General features: G+C 39.3%; 1 protein-coding gene across 2 annotated transcripts; it reads left to right on the plus strand.

Annotated features, from left to right (window-relative positions):
- The first annotated feature begins 2,479 nt into the window (after positions 1-2,479).
- On the plus strand, positions 2,480-19,392 carry LOC103463095 (glutathione hydrolase-like YwrD proenzyme). Of its 2 annotated transcripts, XM_008406261.3 has the most exons (12): positions 2,487-2,912; positions 3,990-4,143; positions 4,224-4,377; positions 4,828-5,034; positions 13,394-13,546; positions 13,628-13,718; positions 14,239-14,410; positions 15,460-15,616; positions 16,065-16,235; positions 16,457-16,541; positions 17,584-17,679; positions 18,809-19,392. In XM_008406261.3, the coding sequence occupies exons 1-12, from the start codon at positions 2,813-2,815 to the stop codon at positions 18,952-18,954; spliced, it is 1,686 nt and encodes a 561-aa protein (XP_008404483.1). In that variant the 5' UTR covers positions 2,487-2,812; the 3' UTR covers positions 18,955-19,392. The 2 variants fall into 2 exon arrangements, 1 of the variants encoding a protein (XP_008404483.1); XR_014087215.1 differs by lacking the exon at positions 16,457-16,541 and having other exon boundaries at positions 2,480-2,912; positions 18,809-19,026.
- The last annotated feature ends 207 nt before the right edge of the window (positions 19,393-19,599 follow it).

Raw genomic sequence — 19,599 nt, forward strand, 5'->3', positions numbered from 1 at the left:
TTAGTTTTGCTAACTAAGATATTTGCTCTATAGAACTTGACCAAAATATTTTTGTAAGATTTTGTGTTTTTGCAGTGTATTTTTCACTAGAAGGTCTTTATTGTGTTTTTCCATTATTTTTGGTCTAGATTTTAGTGCAACATTTTAGTACACTTGAAAAAAGACAAAACTAACTTACAGGTAACTTTTTAGCAAGAACTACAAACTTTTTTAAGTCAATAATTCCTTTATATTGATGAAAAAGTTCTAGTTACCCATGCAGATTATTTCACTTATAACAATATTAAAATATTGTAAAATAAAGTGAAATAATCTGTAAGTGGAAGTAATATTTTTTCATCAATACTAAGGAATTACTAACTTTAAACCAGCTCCTTCTTCCTGAAAAGTTACTCGTAAGTAAGTTTTGTCTCATTTCTAGTGAACTCATATTTGCAGTAAACTAGATCAAAAATACTTGGTGAAATTGTGTGTTTTTGCAGTGCACATAGCTGGTGGGTCCATTCAAAACCCACTATTAATGTAGGAATACATACCTGTGTGTCCACCCGGACACAGCAGTGGTCAGAATGGTTAATGTTTTACCCGGTGTTTGGATTACACGGAGGCAGAGGAGGAAGTGACAGATAGTCGGTTGATAGTGACTCATAAGAAAGACTCGTGATCAATAAGGAATGTGTCATGAATCTATAAAGGTACGGTGTGAAAGAAAGTCCGATTATTTAATGGGAGTCCTGCCTTGTAATCGATGGAAAGCAGGTGTAACCAGTGGGCTTGTCGACATGAATCATAACAATTTTGTTGATTATCTCCTCATGTTAAAGTGAGCAGTTTATCAATATTAAGACGTATTATTAACTGATATATATAATAAGTTTGAATATTATGTGTTAGTGGTTTTACAGTGTGAATCTGCAATTCTGCACAAAAACTAAATCTCAAGTATTTTGGGTCTAGTTTCTAGTGGAAATATCTTATTACATTGAAAACAAGGCAAAACTAACTAAAAAGTAACTTTTCAGCAAAATATACAAGCTTGTTCTAAATATATGATATTTTGGAACAAGTTCTTTAATGGAACATTGATCAACATATTTGATAATGTATTGATGATTTTGATTATGTACTTGATGTTTGTTACTGGTTTCTCTGCTGTTTTTATTATTTTCTGTTTTTGTATTTTTATGACGTGAAACACTTTGACTGATGTGTTGCTGAAATGTGCTATAAAAATAAACTTGATTGATTGGTTAATATTCATGAAAAGTACTAGTTTCACCGCCATAACTTTGGAAAAACGTTTTGTTTTAAGTTAAATAATTAACTAGTTATAGTTTAGGAGCAACTGCTGATATTTACCCATCCTTAACAAAAGGGGGCTGGGTTAAGTTTTTATTTACTTTTTACTCCGTTTTAAAAAGATTATATATCTTAAACTTGGTTCTCACTGCAAACACGTCGCATTTTAAAACAAAAAAAGGTTTAAATAAAAGCACAAAAGTAACTTTTTCTAAAAATAACTGACAGTTTTATAGACTAATCCAACACCTGTTGACTGTTGGAAAAAGAGAAGAAAAAAGGGAGCTGAGAAGCTGTAAAATAATTTGTTAATTATTTCTGTACATTGTTCTTAAATTGTAGTCGGGGTCCAGAGTTGATACTTTGGCTGCCTAGAATAACTGCAATCTGGATTTAGTTTTATTTAAAGGATACTGTTGTATAAAATTCACATTTTGTGCTTTCATTTGGGTTTTAACTGCTTCTGAAAATTACCCAAACACTTAAAGAAAATTGTACGTCTTTTTTAAAAAAAAATTTATTATTATTATTTTTTTGTTTCTGGAAAATGATCTGATTCAAACTTCTGAATGCAACGTCACAAATCAGCAGCCACTGCCCCTCACCTAGTGACCCCGGGGAAGCCCAGCCCTGTTACCTAGCAACCATAGAAGCCCACCCCGTTACCTAGCAACCGTAGAACCTTCAGCACGTTTAAGTTCAGCTGGTTTTACTGCTGTGTAAAGACAGTTCTGTTGATTCTTTTTACATCTTATATTAGAATATGGATCTGAATATGACGCCAAATTCAGTTAATCTCTGTTCCAATTCCAAATATAGAAAACCTGTTGCTTTGAGCAGGATAATGGAAACAACAAGGCTAATGTCTTTGAAACACTGTAGCTACATGTGTATTAAAGGAAGTTGTATAATATGCAAAGAGAGATCAACTGTTTTTATTGCACCTGTAACTAATATTCCAGGTGGCCATTTTGGATTTTCTGATGATTTCGCAAAAGTAGTCTTTTTTTTTTTACAAGCAAAATTTAAAATGTCTATTGAATTTGTGTTAATGAGGCTCGTTTGGCAAATTAGAAATAATCTTTAGCATTTCTGATTTAATCAGAAGTGGACAGAGGACACAAAAACTATACTCAAGTAAGAGTAACACTACTTCAACTACTCAAGTAAAATAAAAAGCACCCAAGAAATTACTGAAGTAAGAGTAAAAAAGTATTGGTAAAAAGACTGAACATCAATGATTTAATATTTTCAGACGGACCAAAATATTAATGTTAAATAATAATATTAAATATATACATTTTAAAAATATGTCTCACTCAGTGATTTGAGTTACTTGTCAATTTATTGAGCTTGATATTAGGCAATCGATGTGTTCTGCGCTCCTCTTTTCTTCCAGCTCAACACGATCAATTACAGAATAATCGATCAGAAGTTGAAAGTCCGCTTCGGTTTGTCTTATTTTCTGCATTTTTGCGCTGTTTTCTCGGTCTCTGCAGGAAGCTGCCGCGGTATGAAAACCCACCTGCCTTTCTCCTCTCGCCGGTCTCCCGTGCTGTGTTTGCACGGCTGCGTGGCGTCCAGTCAGCCGCTGGCCTCAGCCGTGGGTCTGGGTGAGTGAGTGAGTGGGAGGGAGGGTGGACAACACGTTATTTTATTTATTTATTTATTCAGTTCTGTGTTTTTAATTTGGTCGTGACTAATAAAATCTGAAATGCATGCAACATATGAAGAGGACTGCAGTATTCAGAGTTGGCTTCTTTATGAACAAAACACGCAGGGAGAGCTGATTAAAGTATTAACCGCTGAAAACTGGACTTTACACGCTTCTGAAGGAGCTCAGCTGCCGATTCAACTTTAAAGCTGCAGTATGTAACTTTAAAAAAATATTTTTTTACATATAGAAATTGTCACTATGCCATGACAGTATGGTATGAGACAGATGATTAGTGAAAAACTGAATTTCCCATTAACAACCAAAAAGAGGCGGGACTTAACGCTGTCAATCTCTGCCAAATTTCAGCTAGCATAGAATGTTATGAATGCCAGGGCTAATTAGCATGGTCATCAATGACGACGGTTAAAGGGTTTTTCTGTAATGGTTGGCTGTTGTTTCTCCGTCATTAGCACATTTAGCAGTGAGCATACACATGTTAAGACCCGCCCCTTCGCTCTGATTGGTTGTTCTTGGTCGGGAGCGGTGCATGTCACAGATTATCTGTCTCATAACAAACTTACGTTTTACCTAGTTTCTTGTGCAAATATCTTTATACACTTGAATTAAGACAAAATTAATTTAAATGTAACTTTTAAGCAACACATAAAGACTTTTTTTAGGAAAATAATCCTATAATATTGATGAAAAACTACTAGTTCCACTTAAAACATTTTCCCATGTTGTGGCAATGGAACTAGTACTTTTCATTAAGGTTACTTAAAACAAGCTCCTATATCTAGCTTAAAATATATTTGTCAGTTACCTTTGTCTTATTTCAAGTGTACTTAAATGTTTGGATTGGAAACAAGACCAAAAGTACTTGGTAGGATTTTGTCTTTTTGTTCTAGAAAGTAACTTGTAATAACAGAAGAATCATCAAACATTAACCTAAGGAATAAGGATTATGTTTTTGGCAAAGACCTGCAGGAATCCCATAAACCATTTACTGTCCTGGGTCTGTTTTTGCGCCCAGATGTGCTGAAGTGTGGCGGGAATGCTGCAGATGCGGCCGTTGCCATGGCAGCGGCTCTGGCGGTAACGGAGCCATGCAGCACTGGACTCGGAGGCGACGCCTTCTGCTTGTTCTACGATGGGAAGACTGGAGAAATCCGAGGGATTAATGGCAGGTTGAGACTCCTCTGTCGGGTTTTTTCTCACCCCGATGATGTTGAGTAACTATCTAAGCTTCAGCCATGTTTCTCCTCAGCGGTCGTTCATCTCGAACTTTGACCCTGGACTTTCTGGAAGGACTCGGCTACTCAGCAGAAGCTCCTCCTTCGGTGTTTGATGCTTTAAATGTGACTGTCCCTGGAGCTCCTGCTCTCTGGTGCGACACTGTCCAGTTGTTTGGAAGCCAAAAGGTTTGTCTGCTTTCCTAGTCGCCATGTTTTCTGCAATAATCTGGTAATTAAAGCCCCACTTAGCAGAAATTTAAAGGACATCACCGCTTTAAAAACTACAATTTTGACACAGATCATAAAAACAGAAGAGAAAATCCACCTTGTTTGTGAATTGAAGTAAAAATAAAGTTTGAATTTTGAGTTTTTACTGATCCTTGGATATATGAAAACATTCCTCAAGTCAAGACAGTTTATTTCTCACAAAAAAGAAGCTAAATTAATTTAAGGTGCGTCTTTATCTAAAATTACAATAAAATCCACGTGTTGCACTGACACAGTGCAACACGTGGATTTTTTCAATGTATAACTGCTATAAAATAAAAACTCTGCGCGTGTTAGTGACGCTGCATAGGTTTACCAGTGTGTTCCTGCGCCGCTCTGCTTCCTGTAAAACACTTCCTGTTTCCCTAGCTGTCCTTGCAGGAGGTTTTGAGCGGAGCAGCGACCCTGGCAGAGGAGGGCTTTCCGGTTGCCGAGGTAACGGCGCACCGCTGGAAAAATTGGGCGGCGGCTTTGGGCGAGTCGGGGAAGGAGCTGGGGGCGGACCTGCTGATCGGCGGCCATCCACCCAAACACGGAGAAGTGTTTAAAAACACTGCAATGGCTCAAACTATTAAGGTAAATCCCTGAAGTTAATCAAAACAAACATTTTGACTGTTTTATGTTTTGTTTTCTTAACATCCATACATCTTTTTGTAGAAAATGTAAAGCTGATATTTGCATTTATTATAAAAAAAAAAATAGCTAAAAAGGAGAGAAACACTGGGAATTTAAATGAAAGGGTGTTCAAAGTGCGGCCCCGGGGCCATTTGTGGCCCAAAAATTTAATTTGTTCAGCCACAAGTTAAAAATGTAAAAAAAAAAAAAGAAATTTGGAAATTCTCTGTTTCCTTTTAATAAGACAATGTCTTTTAAAAAATAGTTTACTGCTTATCAGGTAAAACAAAACAAAAAATCACAATAATTATTTTTTTGATTTTCAATTTAATTTAATGAAAATGTGTCCCACTTGTAGTTTAAATTTTTCAGTTTTTAAAAAGTTTGGACACCAGTGGTCTACAGTCATGAGGTTAAACTCATTTTAATTTTGGGCCACATCATAATTATAAATGTCCTTAAAGGGCCGGTTGTGACAAAATGTATTGATTAAACTCAATTAACAAACTTTAAAATAATATTAATAATTATGAGTACTTCTTAAAATTAAATATTATTGAACATCTTTTCACATAATTATTTTACCAGAGACTCTTGTGGAAACTCTCTTTTAAAAGAGCATTTTTTAAAATAAAATCTATGTTAACTTATGTAATATCTGGCCAATTTTGAGGATTAGGTTAAAAATATTTAATATTTTTGTATTCTATCAATTAGACCCGAGGAAGATTAATATCTGCGGGCCACACAGAATCAATCCACGGGCCGCACATGGCCCGCGGGCCGCACTTTGAACAACACTGCTTTAAACTATCTGCAAACTGTTTTAGAAAAGCATATTTAGGCAGAATGCTGACTGAATGTGGCTTAATTTTATCTTTTGTGATTTTTATCACTCTTTCTTTCTAAAAAAATAACTTTACCTTCCCTTATTCAGACTTGTAACCTTTATTTTGAGTTTTTATGTAATGCAGTATTTATAAACCTCCCGTCATTTTTTCTGTCATCAACTCTTCAATAGAGGTAAAGCTGAGGTCACGTTATCAGGTGCGTTATCACTTCTGAAGGAGGAATTCCTCATTTCAATGGTGTCCTAAAAATCTGCATTATGTAACGCCATAAAACTCTGCATACACCCGTAGCACAAACAGAACGTCACGTTGCAGAGAAAGAAGAAACAATGGGAATGACCTCACCCTCAGTGATGGCGGCAGTCACTCCATGATGAAGCCAAATGTGTCATTTCCTTGCTCACTCACACTTGGACGCAGCCTCTGATTCACCCCATTGATGAAAATGTACAAAGGCAGACAGAAGCATGACTTCACTCTGACGATTTAACAGTGTTTAGTCACCTGAGTCGGTTTGACGGGGGAACAAAATTGCAACATTTGTTACATTTTCAGCTGCTGCGGTTCTTTCACACTGCACTGTCAAACTAGCCTGGAAAACCCGTTCCCGTCCTCGGCTGTGGGGGCGCTGCAAAAAGAGCCGCTGAAGGAATCGACACAAAAATCTCTGAAGACACTGAGCGCAACTTCCTTCGTAGCAAAATGTAAACAAAAATGGAGTGGCATCAGATTGTATTGGTTGTATTGGTTGTTCTTGGTGAAAAACAAGGAGCCGTTTCTGCTGCTACAGCTAGCTTAGCACATTTGTCATGGTTATATTTACCCAGAATGCAGTGCGCTGGTTCAAAAGCTGCCTGCTATAGGATTGGTCTCCAGTCAGCTTGGTGTTCACTTCAACCGAACCGAAACCTTGGTTTGTAGGCGACCAGAATTCACTTCCTTGATCCACATCAGTGTTTGATTAAACTAATATTAAACTTCATGTTTTTTGGTGTCTGGAAAATGAGCCGTTTCAAAAACTTCTGAAATGTAACATCACAAATCAGCAGATACTCGCTGTAACCTAGCAACCCCAGTAGAGCTCCAGGACATTTGTTCAGCTGGTTTTACCGCTGTATCCGCTGTACAATGGCTGCTGGATAGAAGTGTTTTGTTGTTGACTTACTCACACTCGCAACCAACAACAAAGCACTCGCTGCATTCTTGTTGGTTGTGCAGGAAGCTCTATTTCTGCTTTTCGAAGACGTACAGTTGTATAATTGCCCATCTGTTTTCATGTTCATGTCCAAGACTAAACTTTGAGTTGGGGGGCGTGGCCATCATCACCTTATTTGGACGCCCTAAAACAACAACTCATTCTGAAAGGAGCTGAAAATACTCAAACATTTCTTTTGATCTAATATGATTTTCTGTAATGAAATGTAATGAACATGTTTTGTTTAGAAATAAAATAACAAAGCCTCTACAGGCCAAGTGAATAAACATTTGTTGGTAGTAATGGTGAACCCACTATACTATCATGTTCAATTCAATTAATAATAATTATCATGTAAATTATGCTTAACATATAATTGTAAATCAGTCACTTATCATGCAAAATATACTTAACATATAAGTGTAAAAAAAGTCACAACATCGGCGCTGCAGAGCGATATTGCACTGCGCCTTTAAATGCAGTATTCTCTCGTATTCACAGCTGTGCTGTCTCCCACAGCGCTCTGACTGCCTGACCAGGGTTTCCCCCAGTGAGGATGGCGGCCCGCCATCCTTTACTAGTGCCACCGCCAGGCTAAGCCTTTCTTGTTCATGTTCTTAGGGGGAAAAAAAAACTGTTGCTCTGAACGCTTCACTGGCGGAGCAGATTTAGTCCTAAATGCATAAACTATATGCATTTAGGACGCAGATGAAGACCAAAGTGACATGGACGCTTCTGCCAACCTTGTCAGTGGCACTTCAGGTGTCTTGACAAGTTTGGCAACTTTTACTGATGAAGATCCTGTGGCTTTGGAAAGAATCTGTGGACTCCACTTGGAAACTTGTCCAGGGGACGCAGACACTGATGTTTGTACAAGTGCTGATGTTCCCCTTGACAAAATGGACCTGGCCGTTGAAACGAGCTGTGACAGCCAGGAAGATGCGATAAATTTTGAACAAGTCTATGAGGATCCATTGGTAGAAGAAGCTTCTTCTGTTGATGGAAACTCAGAAGACAGAGTTCAAAATTACGCAGACCATTTTGAAGGCATGAACGCTGCAGATATGGACGTCGCCTCTAAGGAAATTCCTTCTTCTAACACAACTGCTGATAATGTTGTGGCACATTTTGAAGAAGTTTCTGAGCATTCTTCAGAAAAACAATCATCTTCAGAAATTCTCACAGAAGATGACATTGAATTCTTCGAAAATTATTACAGGAGGGTTATTTCCTCTAGGAGATCATCCATCCTGGGATATTTAAATCTGGAGAATTACGTGCCACCTTTAGAGAGAATTTCTGAGTGTTCTACATCAGATGAAATGTATTCAGAAGAAAGCTCAGAACATGATGTTCAAATTGAGCCACAACATCATGAAAGCAATGATGTTGAAGAAGTGGATGTTTCCTTTAAGGAAGTCCCTTCTGAAAGCAGAAATGCCGGAAATTTTAGGTCACGAGTTTCCAAGTGGCTTCACCAGCTAGGCCGTAGGTTGGCAAATCTCCTACCAAGGAGAAAAAGCTAACAATCGCCAGTTCACATTGGGCACCTTTTTTGGAGTTGTTGGAGGGGTGCTGGAGAGTGTCACTCCAAGAGATTTCTTTGTTCTGCTGGGGGATTTCAACACTCACATGGGCAATCACAGTGAGACCAGGAGGCTTGTGGTTGAGAGGATTGGCCACCCTGATCTAAACCTGAGTAGTGTACTGTTATGGGACTTCTGTGCTCATCATGGACTGTCCATAATGTACACCTTGTTCAAGCATAAGGATGTTCATATGTGCTCGTAGCACCAGGACACCCTGGCCACAGTTCTATGGTAGACTTTGTTGTTTCCCATCTGACCTGTGGCTGTATGTCTTGGACTCTTGGGTGAAGACAGGCAGAGCTGTCCACTGACCACTCCCTGGTTGGAAGTTGACTGATGATGGGGGAGGATGCCAGTCAAACCATAGAGGCCCAAAAGTGTTGTGAGGATCCTGGCAGAGTCATCTGTGAAACAGAGCTTCAAATTTCGCCTCTGGAAGAACTTTGAACACATTTTGGAGGAAGTGGATAGAACATCGCCCCCACAGAGTCGTTCCCCAACTCCATTGTCAATGTGGCTTATCTGTGATGTGGCCACAAGATTTTCTGTGCCTGTTTTGGGGACAACTCTAAAATCAGCTCGTAGGCACCAGACGGGAGGGATGCTCTCAAGCCAAAGACAGAGAACTATCAAATCTTTTTGGACTGACACCCTGGAAGCAGCTGATGGATACTGGCAGTCCAACTGGCATGCAGCTCGGGTGGTCGCTAAGGAAAAAACTCGGGTGTAGAAGAAGTTCCCAGAGCCCATGGAGAATGACTTGGACAGATCATCTTAAATTGCGTTGTAGGTCATGAGGTTGACATAGTGGACCCATGACAAAAACACAAAATCCAGGCAGCACAGGTGAACATAGGCAAGGAGCTCAGATGCTGGTAGCAACCTGTTAACAGGACAAAGACAATGTTGTGACACAAAATGATGATGGTATTGACAAGGACCCGATATGGAGAAACAGACACAGTTTGGGTTAAATACACCAGGGATTAATCAAGAGGAAACAAGAGACAGCTTGAGACACCTAAGGGATAGATGATTGGACAAACTCCCATGCACGGGACCTTTACGACCGATCCAACTCTCACTGAAATGAGCTCGACTTACTGCTGGCAATCCGGACCAGACTCTGACACCGGTCAGAGTCAGGGAACCTGACAGCATCTATCAAAGGGCCTGGTACCCCATATTCCCAGAGGACCCCCCCATAGGACTCGCCGAGGGACGCGGTTGAACGCCTTCTCCAAGTTCACAAAACACACGTAGACCTGTTTGCCGAACTCCCACGCACCCTCCAGGACCCTGCTGAGGGTGTAGAGCTGGTCCAGTGTTCCACGGCCAGGACGTAAACCACACTGCTCTTCCTGAATCCAAGGTTTGACTTTCCAATGGACCCTCCTCTCCAGGACCCCTGAATCTGAAAACACCTTGCCAGGGAGGCTTAAGAGTGTGACCCCTCTGTAATTGGAGCACATCCTTCTGTCCCCCTTTTTGAACAGGGGGATCACCGCCCCAGTCAGCCAATCCAGGGGAACTGCCAATATGTGATATTGCAGAGTCGCATCAGCCAACACAACCCGACAATATCTAGAGCCTTAAGGAACTCCGGGCGGATCTCATCCACCCCCGGGGCCCTGCCACCGAGGGGCTTTTTGACCACCTCAGTGACCTCTCCAGTCCCAAGAGACTGGAGAGCCCAACCCAGAGTCCCCAGGCTCAGCTTCCTCAATGGAAGGCATGTTGGTGGGATTGAGGAGGTCTTCAAAGTATCCGGCCCACAATGTCCCGAGTCGAGGTCAGCAGCACACCATCCCCACTATAAACAGTGTTGGTGTTATACTGCTTCCCCAGTGCAGTGCAGCACCAATACTGTTTATAGTGGGGATGGTGTGCTGCTGATCTCAACTTGGGACATTGTGCGCCGGAGGCCAGGATACTTCGAAGACCTCCTCAATCCCACCAATATGCCTTCCACTGAGGAAGGTGAGCCTGGGGACTCTGGGTCGGGATCTCCAATCTCTTGGGACAAGATCAACGAGGTGGTCAAGAAGCTCCTGGGTGGCATGGCTCCGGGGGTGGATGAGATTTGCCTGGAGTTCCCTAAGGCTCTGGATGCTGTAGGGTTGTGTTGGCTGATGCGACTCTGCAATATTGCATGGACATTGGGGACAGTTCCCCTGGATTGGCAGACTGGGGTGGTGGTCCCCCTGTTCAAAAAGGGAGGGTGTGCTCTTAAGCTTCCCTGGCAAGGTGTATTCAGGGGTCCTGGAGAGGAGGGTCCATCGGATAGTCGAACCTCGGATTCAGGAAGAGCAGTGTGGTTTTCGTCCTGGCCGTGGAATGCGGCAGGAGGCGAGAAGACTGCGGCGGACAGAGGCAAGAAGACTGCGGCGGAGGGAGGCAAGAAGACTGCAGCAACCGGAGGAGAGAAGACTGCGGCGAAGGGAGGCAAGAAGACTGCAGCGACCGGAGGAGAGAAGACTGCGGCGGAGGGAGGCGAGAAGACTGCGGCGACCGGAGGTGGCGGACGGAGGCGAGAAGACTGCAGCGAACGGATTCCATCCCTAAAATTATGATGCATAGAATCACATATCTAAGTCTAAACTATGTTACAGAGTAAACACAATAAAAACATGCTTCATGTGGCATTGTTCATTAAGCTGGCACATTTCTAATGTATTAAAATGAAATACGATCGGTTCATTTAATGATATCGTATTAGGGATTAGGTAATGCATTCAGCAAGTACTTTTACTTTTAAAGTATTTTTAAAAGCCAGTACTTTTTTACTTTTACTTAAGTACAAATGTTAATGTGGTAGTTTTACTTTTACTTGAGTACATTTTTGTCTGTGTATTTGTACTTTTACTTAAGTAAATTTTTTGAGTACTTTCTCCACCACTGAATTTCACCTACGGTACCGTATTTTCCGGACTATAAGCTGCTACTTTTTTCCTAAGCTTTGAACCATGCGGACTGTAGCCCGGTGCAGCTTTTCTGTGGATTATTCTTCAACCACCAGGGGGCTCTCTAGCAGGAAGTGAATCATTGGAAGTCAAAATTGGAAATCAAATAAGAACGGCTAATTTTCACTTAGAACAATCACATGCTAGCAGCAGGCACGACGGAGAAATGTTTTCAAACTCGTATGATGCAGCTTTTGAGTTGAGGGCTGTCGATCTGGCACTACAGGAGGGAAATAGAGCCGCTGCATTTAAGCTCGGTGTGAAGGAAACCATGGTTCGGCTTTGGAGACGAAGTGCTGCGTCCTTAATATGTCCAGCAGATTTATAATGACGCAGCCATCTGCTGGGTCCTTATATAAAACCGAGAGCAGCTTCCAGTTTTTTGTTTTGTTTTTTTGTTTTTCAAAAAGAATTGAAGGTGCTAGTATGGTATGGTGCGCTCTATAGTCCGAAAAATACGGTAATTGGTTTTAAAAGATTTTTTGAAAATTAATTATCTGCAAATAATCCCATCTTCGAGTGTCTGCTTTAGTAGTGACTAGTGTCGTGATCGTGTAATTTTCTTACCACTAGATGGCAGTAGGTACACAGCATTTTACATTAAAACAAGAGAATTAGTGATGCATGAATGTTACAGGTTACAGTGAGAGTATCTAGCAAGACTGACGACAGTGATGGAAAAGACAGTGAAGCTCAGCAGTAACATGGGTCCATTTCCCACAACCTGTCTGTGTGAAGTGAGCTTGTCAAGCCCGGCTACTATAAAAACTAAAACAGACTGAGAGATGTTGAGGAAGAGCTTTGTCTTTCTTCAATTTCTGCCAGGAAATAAGATCTGTTTTCATCCCAGGTTTCACACTGGGTGGGTAAAATATACAGATATTTACATTTTGTACATGCAACTCTTCATATTGTAACAGTAAAATATTTCCCAAATATTATTGCTTCTTTCAGAATAAGAATTATTTTCTGTATTCCGGCTAAAAGAATGCTTTTGGATTAGTTTGTAAAACACTTTGAAGTTTTCTATAACTTCTTTAAATTTAAGACCGCATTGTTGTGGCACTGTTCAGGTGTATTGTTGAAGTTGAGTGCAATTTAAAATATCCATCCATCCATCCATCCATTTTCTTTCACCCTTGTCCCTCAGTGGGGGTCAGGAGGGTTGCTGGTTCCCATCTCCAGCTAACGTTTCGGGCGAGAGGCGGGGTCACCCTGGACAGGTCGCCAGTCTGTCGCAGGGCAACACAGAGACGCACAGGACACAACCATGCACACACACACCTAGGGGCAATTTGGAGAGGCCAATTAACCTGACAGTCATGTTTTTGGACTGTGGGAGGAAACCGGAGTACCTGGAGAAAACCCACCATGCACAGGGAGAACATGGAGACTCCATGCAGAAAGACCGGGGCCGGGAATCGAACCCAGAACCTTCTTGCTGCAAGGCAACAGCTCTACCAACTGCGCCACTGTGCAGCCCACGCAATTTAAAATAAAAAGTGTAAAATGTGATAAAAATACATTTTTGTATTTATTTGATTCCTATTCAAGATACTTTGATAAGAATGACTATATATGTAATATAGGCGGCTACAGAGTATCTTTGTTTACATTTTTGGTTGGTGGTGTGCCTCGGGATTTTTTCAATTAAAACAATGTACCTTGGCTGAAAAAAGGTTGAAAAACACTGCACTATGACATAAATGTAACTTTTCCCAGGAGCTCGGTGAACGAGGCAAACCGGGTTTCTACCAGGGCCGAGTGGCTCAAGCTATTGTTGATGTCATCAACCAGAACGGAGGGGTCATGACCCTGGAGGACCTCAGCAGCCACGACAGCGAGGTCGTCAGCCCCATTAGCACAGATTACAAGGTCGGCAACCCGAGTGGCTTTTCATGGCTGTAGCTTCGCTGCCCGGTCAGAGGCGAGTGACCGGGTTTGTTTTGTGTTCAGGGCGTGCGTCTGTGGGAGCTTCCTCCCAACGGTCAGGGCCTGGCCGCTCTGCTGCTCCTCAACATCCTGGAGAACTTTCCTCAGCTCAAAGGTACAGGGCTGCAGCTGACATCCTCTAAAGCTCAAAAAAGAAATATTTATCCAGACCCGGAGGACTTTAGAGTCTCTGTGTGCTGCAGAAACACAAAGTTTTGGTCCCCAGAACCAAACATGACTTTATTCTCATAATTGAAAGAAATTCTTACTCTAATATTTAGGTGTGGAGTTGTTATGAATTCAAAGTCCAAATCAAAAGAAGCTGTAAATTACGATTGTGAAACAAGATGGCCGCCTTAGCCTTGCGTCACTGGAAACTGAAATGGGCATTGGTGAAAAAAATCCTGATTTTCCAAAAATAAAATCTTCAAAAACCAAAAATATGATTAATAGATAAAATTAGAGATGATCCAATATTAATATCTGTATTGATCCCGATATTTTGAGTATTGCCGTAACACCTACAACGACGTCACTTTTCAAAATGTTCATAGAACATAAATAAAAATCTGAAACATTTTGCCCTTTAATGTGCCAAGAAAACATTTGTGTTGATGCGCCTCGTTGCGTTTCAGCTGGAGGCCACAACAGCTCAGACCACATCCACGTGTTCGTGGAGGCCGTGCGTTTGGCGCTAACGGATGCCTTACGTTACCTTGGCGACGCCGCCCATGTGACCGTCCCTACGGAAAGCTTACTGGCGAAAAGCTACAGCCAGCAGCGGGCGCGGCACATCAGCATGGACAGGTGTGTGTGTGTGTGTGTGTGTTGGTGCCATGATGTACCAGTTGTTCTTTGTTGACTTTAGATAGGATTGTGGACTTTTACTTCCCTTGACCTTAACGCTCCTCTCTCTTCATCTCGTCCCTCGCATACGGAGGGTGTGGGCTCGTATAGCTCGTGTATTTACTGACCAGCAACGTGTACCTTGAACTTTGAATCATTATCAGTTGTAATACAAATAGACAAACTATAAAACCGTAAAAATATAATAATCCATTATGCTGAATTCAGGCACACAGAGTGAAGTGAAGATTTGATGGTTGATGGAGTGAAAAATGTAAAATTTTGTTGAATCCGTTTTGGTTTTGAATTGTTTGTCACAATAAGCAATAAATCAGTTAATCACATGATAACTTAAAATAAGTTTGGAAATGTGGATCCTGCTAGTTTTGTTTTCATTTAACATCAGGTTTAGAGCTGCAACTATTGATTACGCTTATCGCTTATTTTGTCAGTTGTTCTGACGATTAATCGATTATTCTATAGACTGTTTTGCTGATTAATTGATCATTCTGATGATTAATTGATCAATCAGAGAAAAAAATTGTCACACTTTGCAGATTTTTCATTTAACCCCTGAAGTCTTTTTTGTACATTTTTTAAAATAATTTAAAAATGCAGATAAACAAATAATTTACTTTCTTTTTTAAGTAGTAAATGTAAAATGTTAATGTATGCTTGATCATTTGTAGATTATTTAATGAATTTCTTCTTTAACTGATTGATAATTGGATAGCAAAAGGTGTTTTTTTCTTTTTTACAGAATCTAAAACTATACCACTAGAGGAAATCTGTGTATAACATATTAACAGAAGGGTTTTTAAATTATATTAAATACTAATGTATATGTATTTGTACAGCTTTGGCTTCATTACTGCTCTGAATATCTTATTCTTCCAGCAAATAACGAATGATCCAGTTAGCGATTAATCGGTTATGATCAATACGATTAATCGTTTTAGCTCTGATCAGTTTACTTTCTTTATTGTAAAACAGTTGTTGTGGATCTGCAGGGTGATGGAGCGAGTGGAACCAGGCCTGCTGACAGGAAGTGACACGGTCTACTTCTGTGTGATCGACAGCCAGGGAAACGCTTGTTCGTTTGTCAACAGCACCTACATGGGGTTTGGGACCGGCCTGGTCCCCCAGGACTGCGGCTTCTCGCTGCAGGTCTGCCGTAGAGGAGGAGACGGTTCTTTATCTCAGGGTTCACACTTCAAATCCTTGAAAATGCTTTAATTTCACAATTCCACTCCCTCTGTCTTCTGAACATAGATATTTGTTTTGTGTGGCTCATTAACTTGGTTTTCCTACCAGTCAGAAACTCACTATTTTCCCACTTTCTGCTGTTATGGCTGGACTAATTAATAAAGCTGGAACGTGTAAGTTAGTCAGATAATACGATTTTTAAATATACTATATCATCATAAATGAATTTGAGAACACGATATTATAATTTCTAACCTGTTTTGCATATTATCACCACCTCAGGATGAATGGCTAGCTTGTGTTTTATGCCGTACGAAATACTTAATATAGCTGATATTGTTTCCTTATTTAAACATTAACTAATCAGACTGAACGGCAGCGTTGATAGTTATATTCTTCTTTCTTGCAGAACCGAGGTGCCAACTTTTCCCTGCAGCGCGGCCATGCTAACTGTGTTGCTGGAGGGAAGCGGCCGTATCACACCATAATACCTGCTCTCCTCACCGACTCGGAAAAACCCCAACTACTCGCTGCCTTGGGGGTCGTGGGCGCCTTTATGCAACCTCAAGGACACATCCAGGTACGCAGAATTTGAGCTGCAACTAACGATTATTTTATATTTATCGGTTAATCTGTCAATTATTCTGACGATTAATCGGATAAATAAATGGGCACCTTTTTCTGATTTTACACTTCAGCCTTTTTTAGAAATACTTGTATTGACTATTTTTGGTTTAACCAGTTAATAATTGTGTAGCAAAAGGTACTTAATAGTAGATTTACCTGGTGTGTTTTGTTAAGGTCCTGCTGAACATGGTCGAGTTTGGGATGAACCCTCAGCAGGCTTTGGATGCACCGAGAGTCTTTGTGGAGTACGATGACAAAAGTATATATCTTAAAACATTTTTCCAAAAGTCAAACAATGAAAACATCACTACAGTTTACACCACAGTACGGCATATATCCCTAACAATTTGTTTTTGGCTCTTTTAGTTATTTAGTTCAGGGCTGCAACTGACGATTAATCAGTTAATCAAAGAAAAAAATGGCAAATTCTGCATATTTCTCATGAAACCACTGACACTTATTTACAATATTGGGAATATAATAAAAATGCCAATAACCAAATTCCTTTTTTTTTAAATAAGAAAGATTTGTTCCTTTAGTGAACACTTAATCATTTGTAGCAAACGATGCATCTGCAGCTAAAAACATAATTCTAACATCAATTTGTGAAAATATCAGGACTTTCTGCTGGAATTAACATCAGTACAGTTTAGAACAGAGCTGTTGATTATGTTCTGCATTAACCAATTAATAACTGAAGAGCAAAAGGTGTTTAATATGTTTGTTTTATAGAAATTAAACCAAGTGAAGCTAAAACTGCCACTTGAAGTTCTGGACGTATTTAGAGACATTTAAAAAAAAAAAATCTTAAATGCAGTATATTTGTACAGTTTAAGATTTTCTGCTCTGATTGTGTTAATCTTTTTTCTTATGCTTTTTTGAGTTTGTTTACTTCAGTTAACAATTACTGTAATCAAATACAAAATTATTTGATTATTTGAATAATTGATTCATCACGATTAATCGTTTCAGCCTTAAGTGTTTTGTTACAGTACGCTTTATTTACAGCTTCTGGATCTTTCATAACTGAATTTTCCAGTGGAAGATATAAGTATAATACACATAGTAATGTTATTTGTACTTATTTCAATCATCCGAATTGACTTACCTTATTTAAACTTTAAATTTTGTGATCCATAATAATTTATTTTATCTTTAAATATAGGTATGAGGTTTATTCCTGCATACTAAGGTGGTTGATTAGCTCTTTTCTGTCGTGTATTGTGGGATGATAAGGGAAAAAAAAATTAATTCTGCATAATTTGAAGGAGAAATAATGTTTCGGTGATTTTGTCTTGCAGCTGGTCAGTGGCTAGTTAATTTGGAGGAAGGGATCGACCAGGAAGTGGCTGAGGAGCTGAAAAGAAGAGGCCACAGAATCAACTGGCCTGTTACAGGTATTTTATTTTTAATGTACAAAATATGTTTCAATTTTCTGCATTTAAAAAGTCAGAAATGCTTTTGGTCGTAGTTTGGACTGTTTCTGCATTGACCTATAGTCCACATTTTACCACCAGCAGCTAAAGGAAGTTTATGTGCCACAATAAGTGTTTTATTGGTATACTATATAGTAACACCCATAAAAAATTACTGTTGCTGAAATAACATTCTGTGTTAATGTCAATAAACCGCAGTTTCCATAAAACATTTTGGTTCCTTTTACAGACAGGATGTTGGTATTTGTTCCTCTTCTCTTCCCTAAATGAGACACAGAAGTCAAGTCGCTTTTCTGAAAAGTGCAAACAGATCATGTCTGTTAAATAACTAAAAAAAGTCAGAAAATAAACAGAAAAAAGTTTAGATTTAAATTATTTTAACTGCTACAACTAACAATTATTGCATTCATCGATTTTCCTGTAAATTGTTCTGACAAGTAGTCGATTATTCTTTCAATTAATCGATTAATCGGATTAACAAATCTGTCACATTCTGCAGATTTTTTATAGAACCAATAAAAAATATAACATTTGGCAAAAAAATATTTTAGGAAGTCCATTATTTTAGAAATACATAAAAATGTACTGTAACAATTAATTCAATTCCTTTTTTAAATGAGAACATTTCCATTTTATTCCCTAAAATGCAATAACATAGGAGATTTTATTATTATTATTTTAATTTTTACAGAATTTAGTCGGTGAAACTAAAACTGTAACTTCAGGGTTTTGTGTTGGACATATTTACAGACCAACAACGTGTTTTTTTTTACATCTTAATTGAAATATATATTTATGTTTTTTGTACCATTTTGGCTTAATTACTGTACAAAAAAAGCAAATGGCCTTTTTCTGAGTGTTTACTGCAGTTAACAATTAATCGATTAATAAATTAGTTGACAATTAATTCAATTACTGATCAATCAATCACGATTAATTGTTTTAATCATAGTAGATAATGTGCAGAAACATCTACAGTTTTGTAATTACAGTTGAAAAACAAGCCTGAGATTGGCGTTTTTACTCTGGAAAAGTGTGAATAATGTTTGAGAAACCCGTTTTTAAACCACCGTTGTGTTTCCATACGTAGGCCACCAGAGGGCTCAGTTTGGGCGTGGACAGATAATCACTGTGGGTGATTGGTGGAGTCACTCCGTCCCTCAAACCGGCTCTCCACCCAGGGTGCTGTGGGCAGGATCCGACCCCAGAGCAGATGGATGTGCTCAGGGATACTAATAACAGAAAGACCAGAATATTCAGAACCATTTCACTGCTAATTAATACTAACAAAATGTGTTTTTCATGATGGTTTTGGTTTAATTGCCTATTTTTTTAATAGCACTCCTATATTTATTCTGTTTACTTTAGTTTTATGATTCAACCAAATGATTTTAATGCTGGTTAATATTTGACACACAGCTGGGTTTGTATCAGACGTCACGTGGCACCTGCATGAGGTGCTTTATTTCCTGATATCAGTAATCATGAGTTTGTTCTGCAAATGTTCAAAGTTCACTGACAATTACTGGATGCAATCAGCAGAAGCCGATCTGCAAAGTAACCAAGGGATATTCTCAATATTTCTCAGAAAGAAAACCTGGTGATCGAACCACTGATGCCACAGATTGTTGGACTCAATCAAGAAATGAAATAATAAATAATATCAAAGTGCTTTTTCATGCTGTGAGCTCAAGTCCTTGTTATTGCCAGTTTAGTTTTTTAAGAATTTCTTACAGGCATCCCTGTATAATATGGAGGCCCAATAATGCCACAGTTTAATAAAAAAAATAAATTGATTGACACTAATTAAAATGAACTAACTAAGACTTAATTAAAAACATACATGTGTTAAAATATCCATCCATCCATCCATTTTCTTAC

The sequence above is a fragment of the Poecilia reticulata genome, chromosome 4 (assembly GCF_904066995.2).
Source record: "Poecilia reticulata chromosome 4, P_reticulata-male-v2, whole genome shotgun sequence".
Lineage (NCBI taxonomy): Eukaryota > Metazoa > Chordata > Actinopteri > Cyprinodontiformes > Poeciliidae > Poecilia > Poecilia reticulata.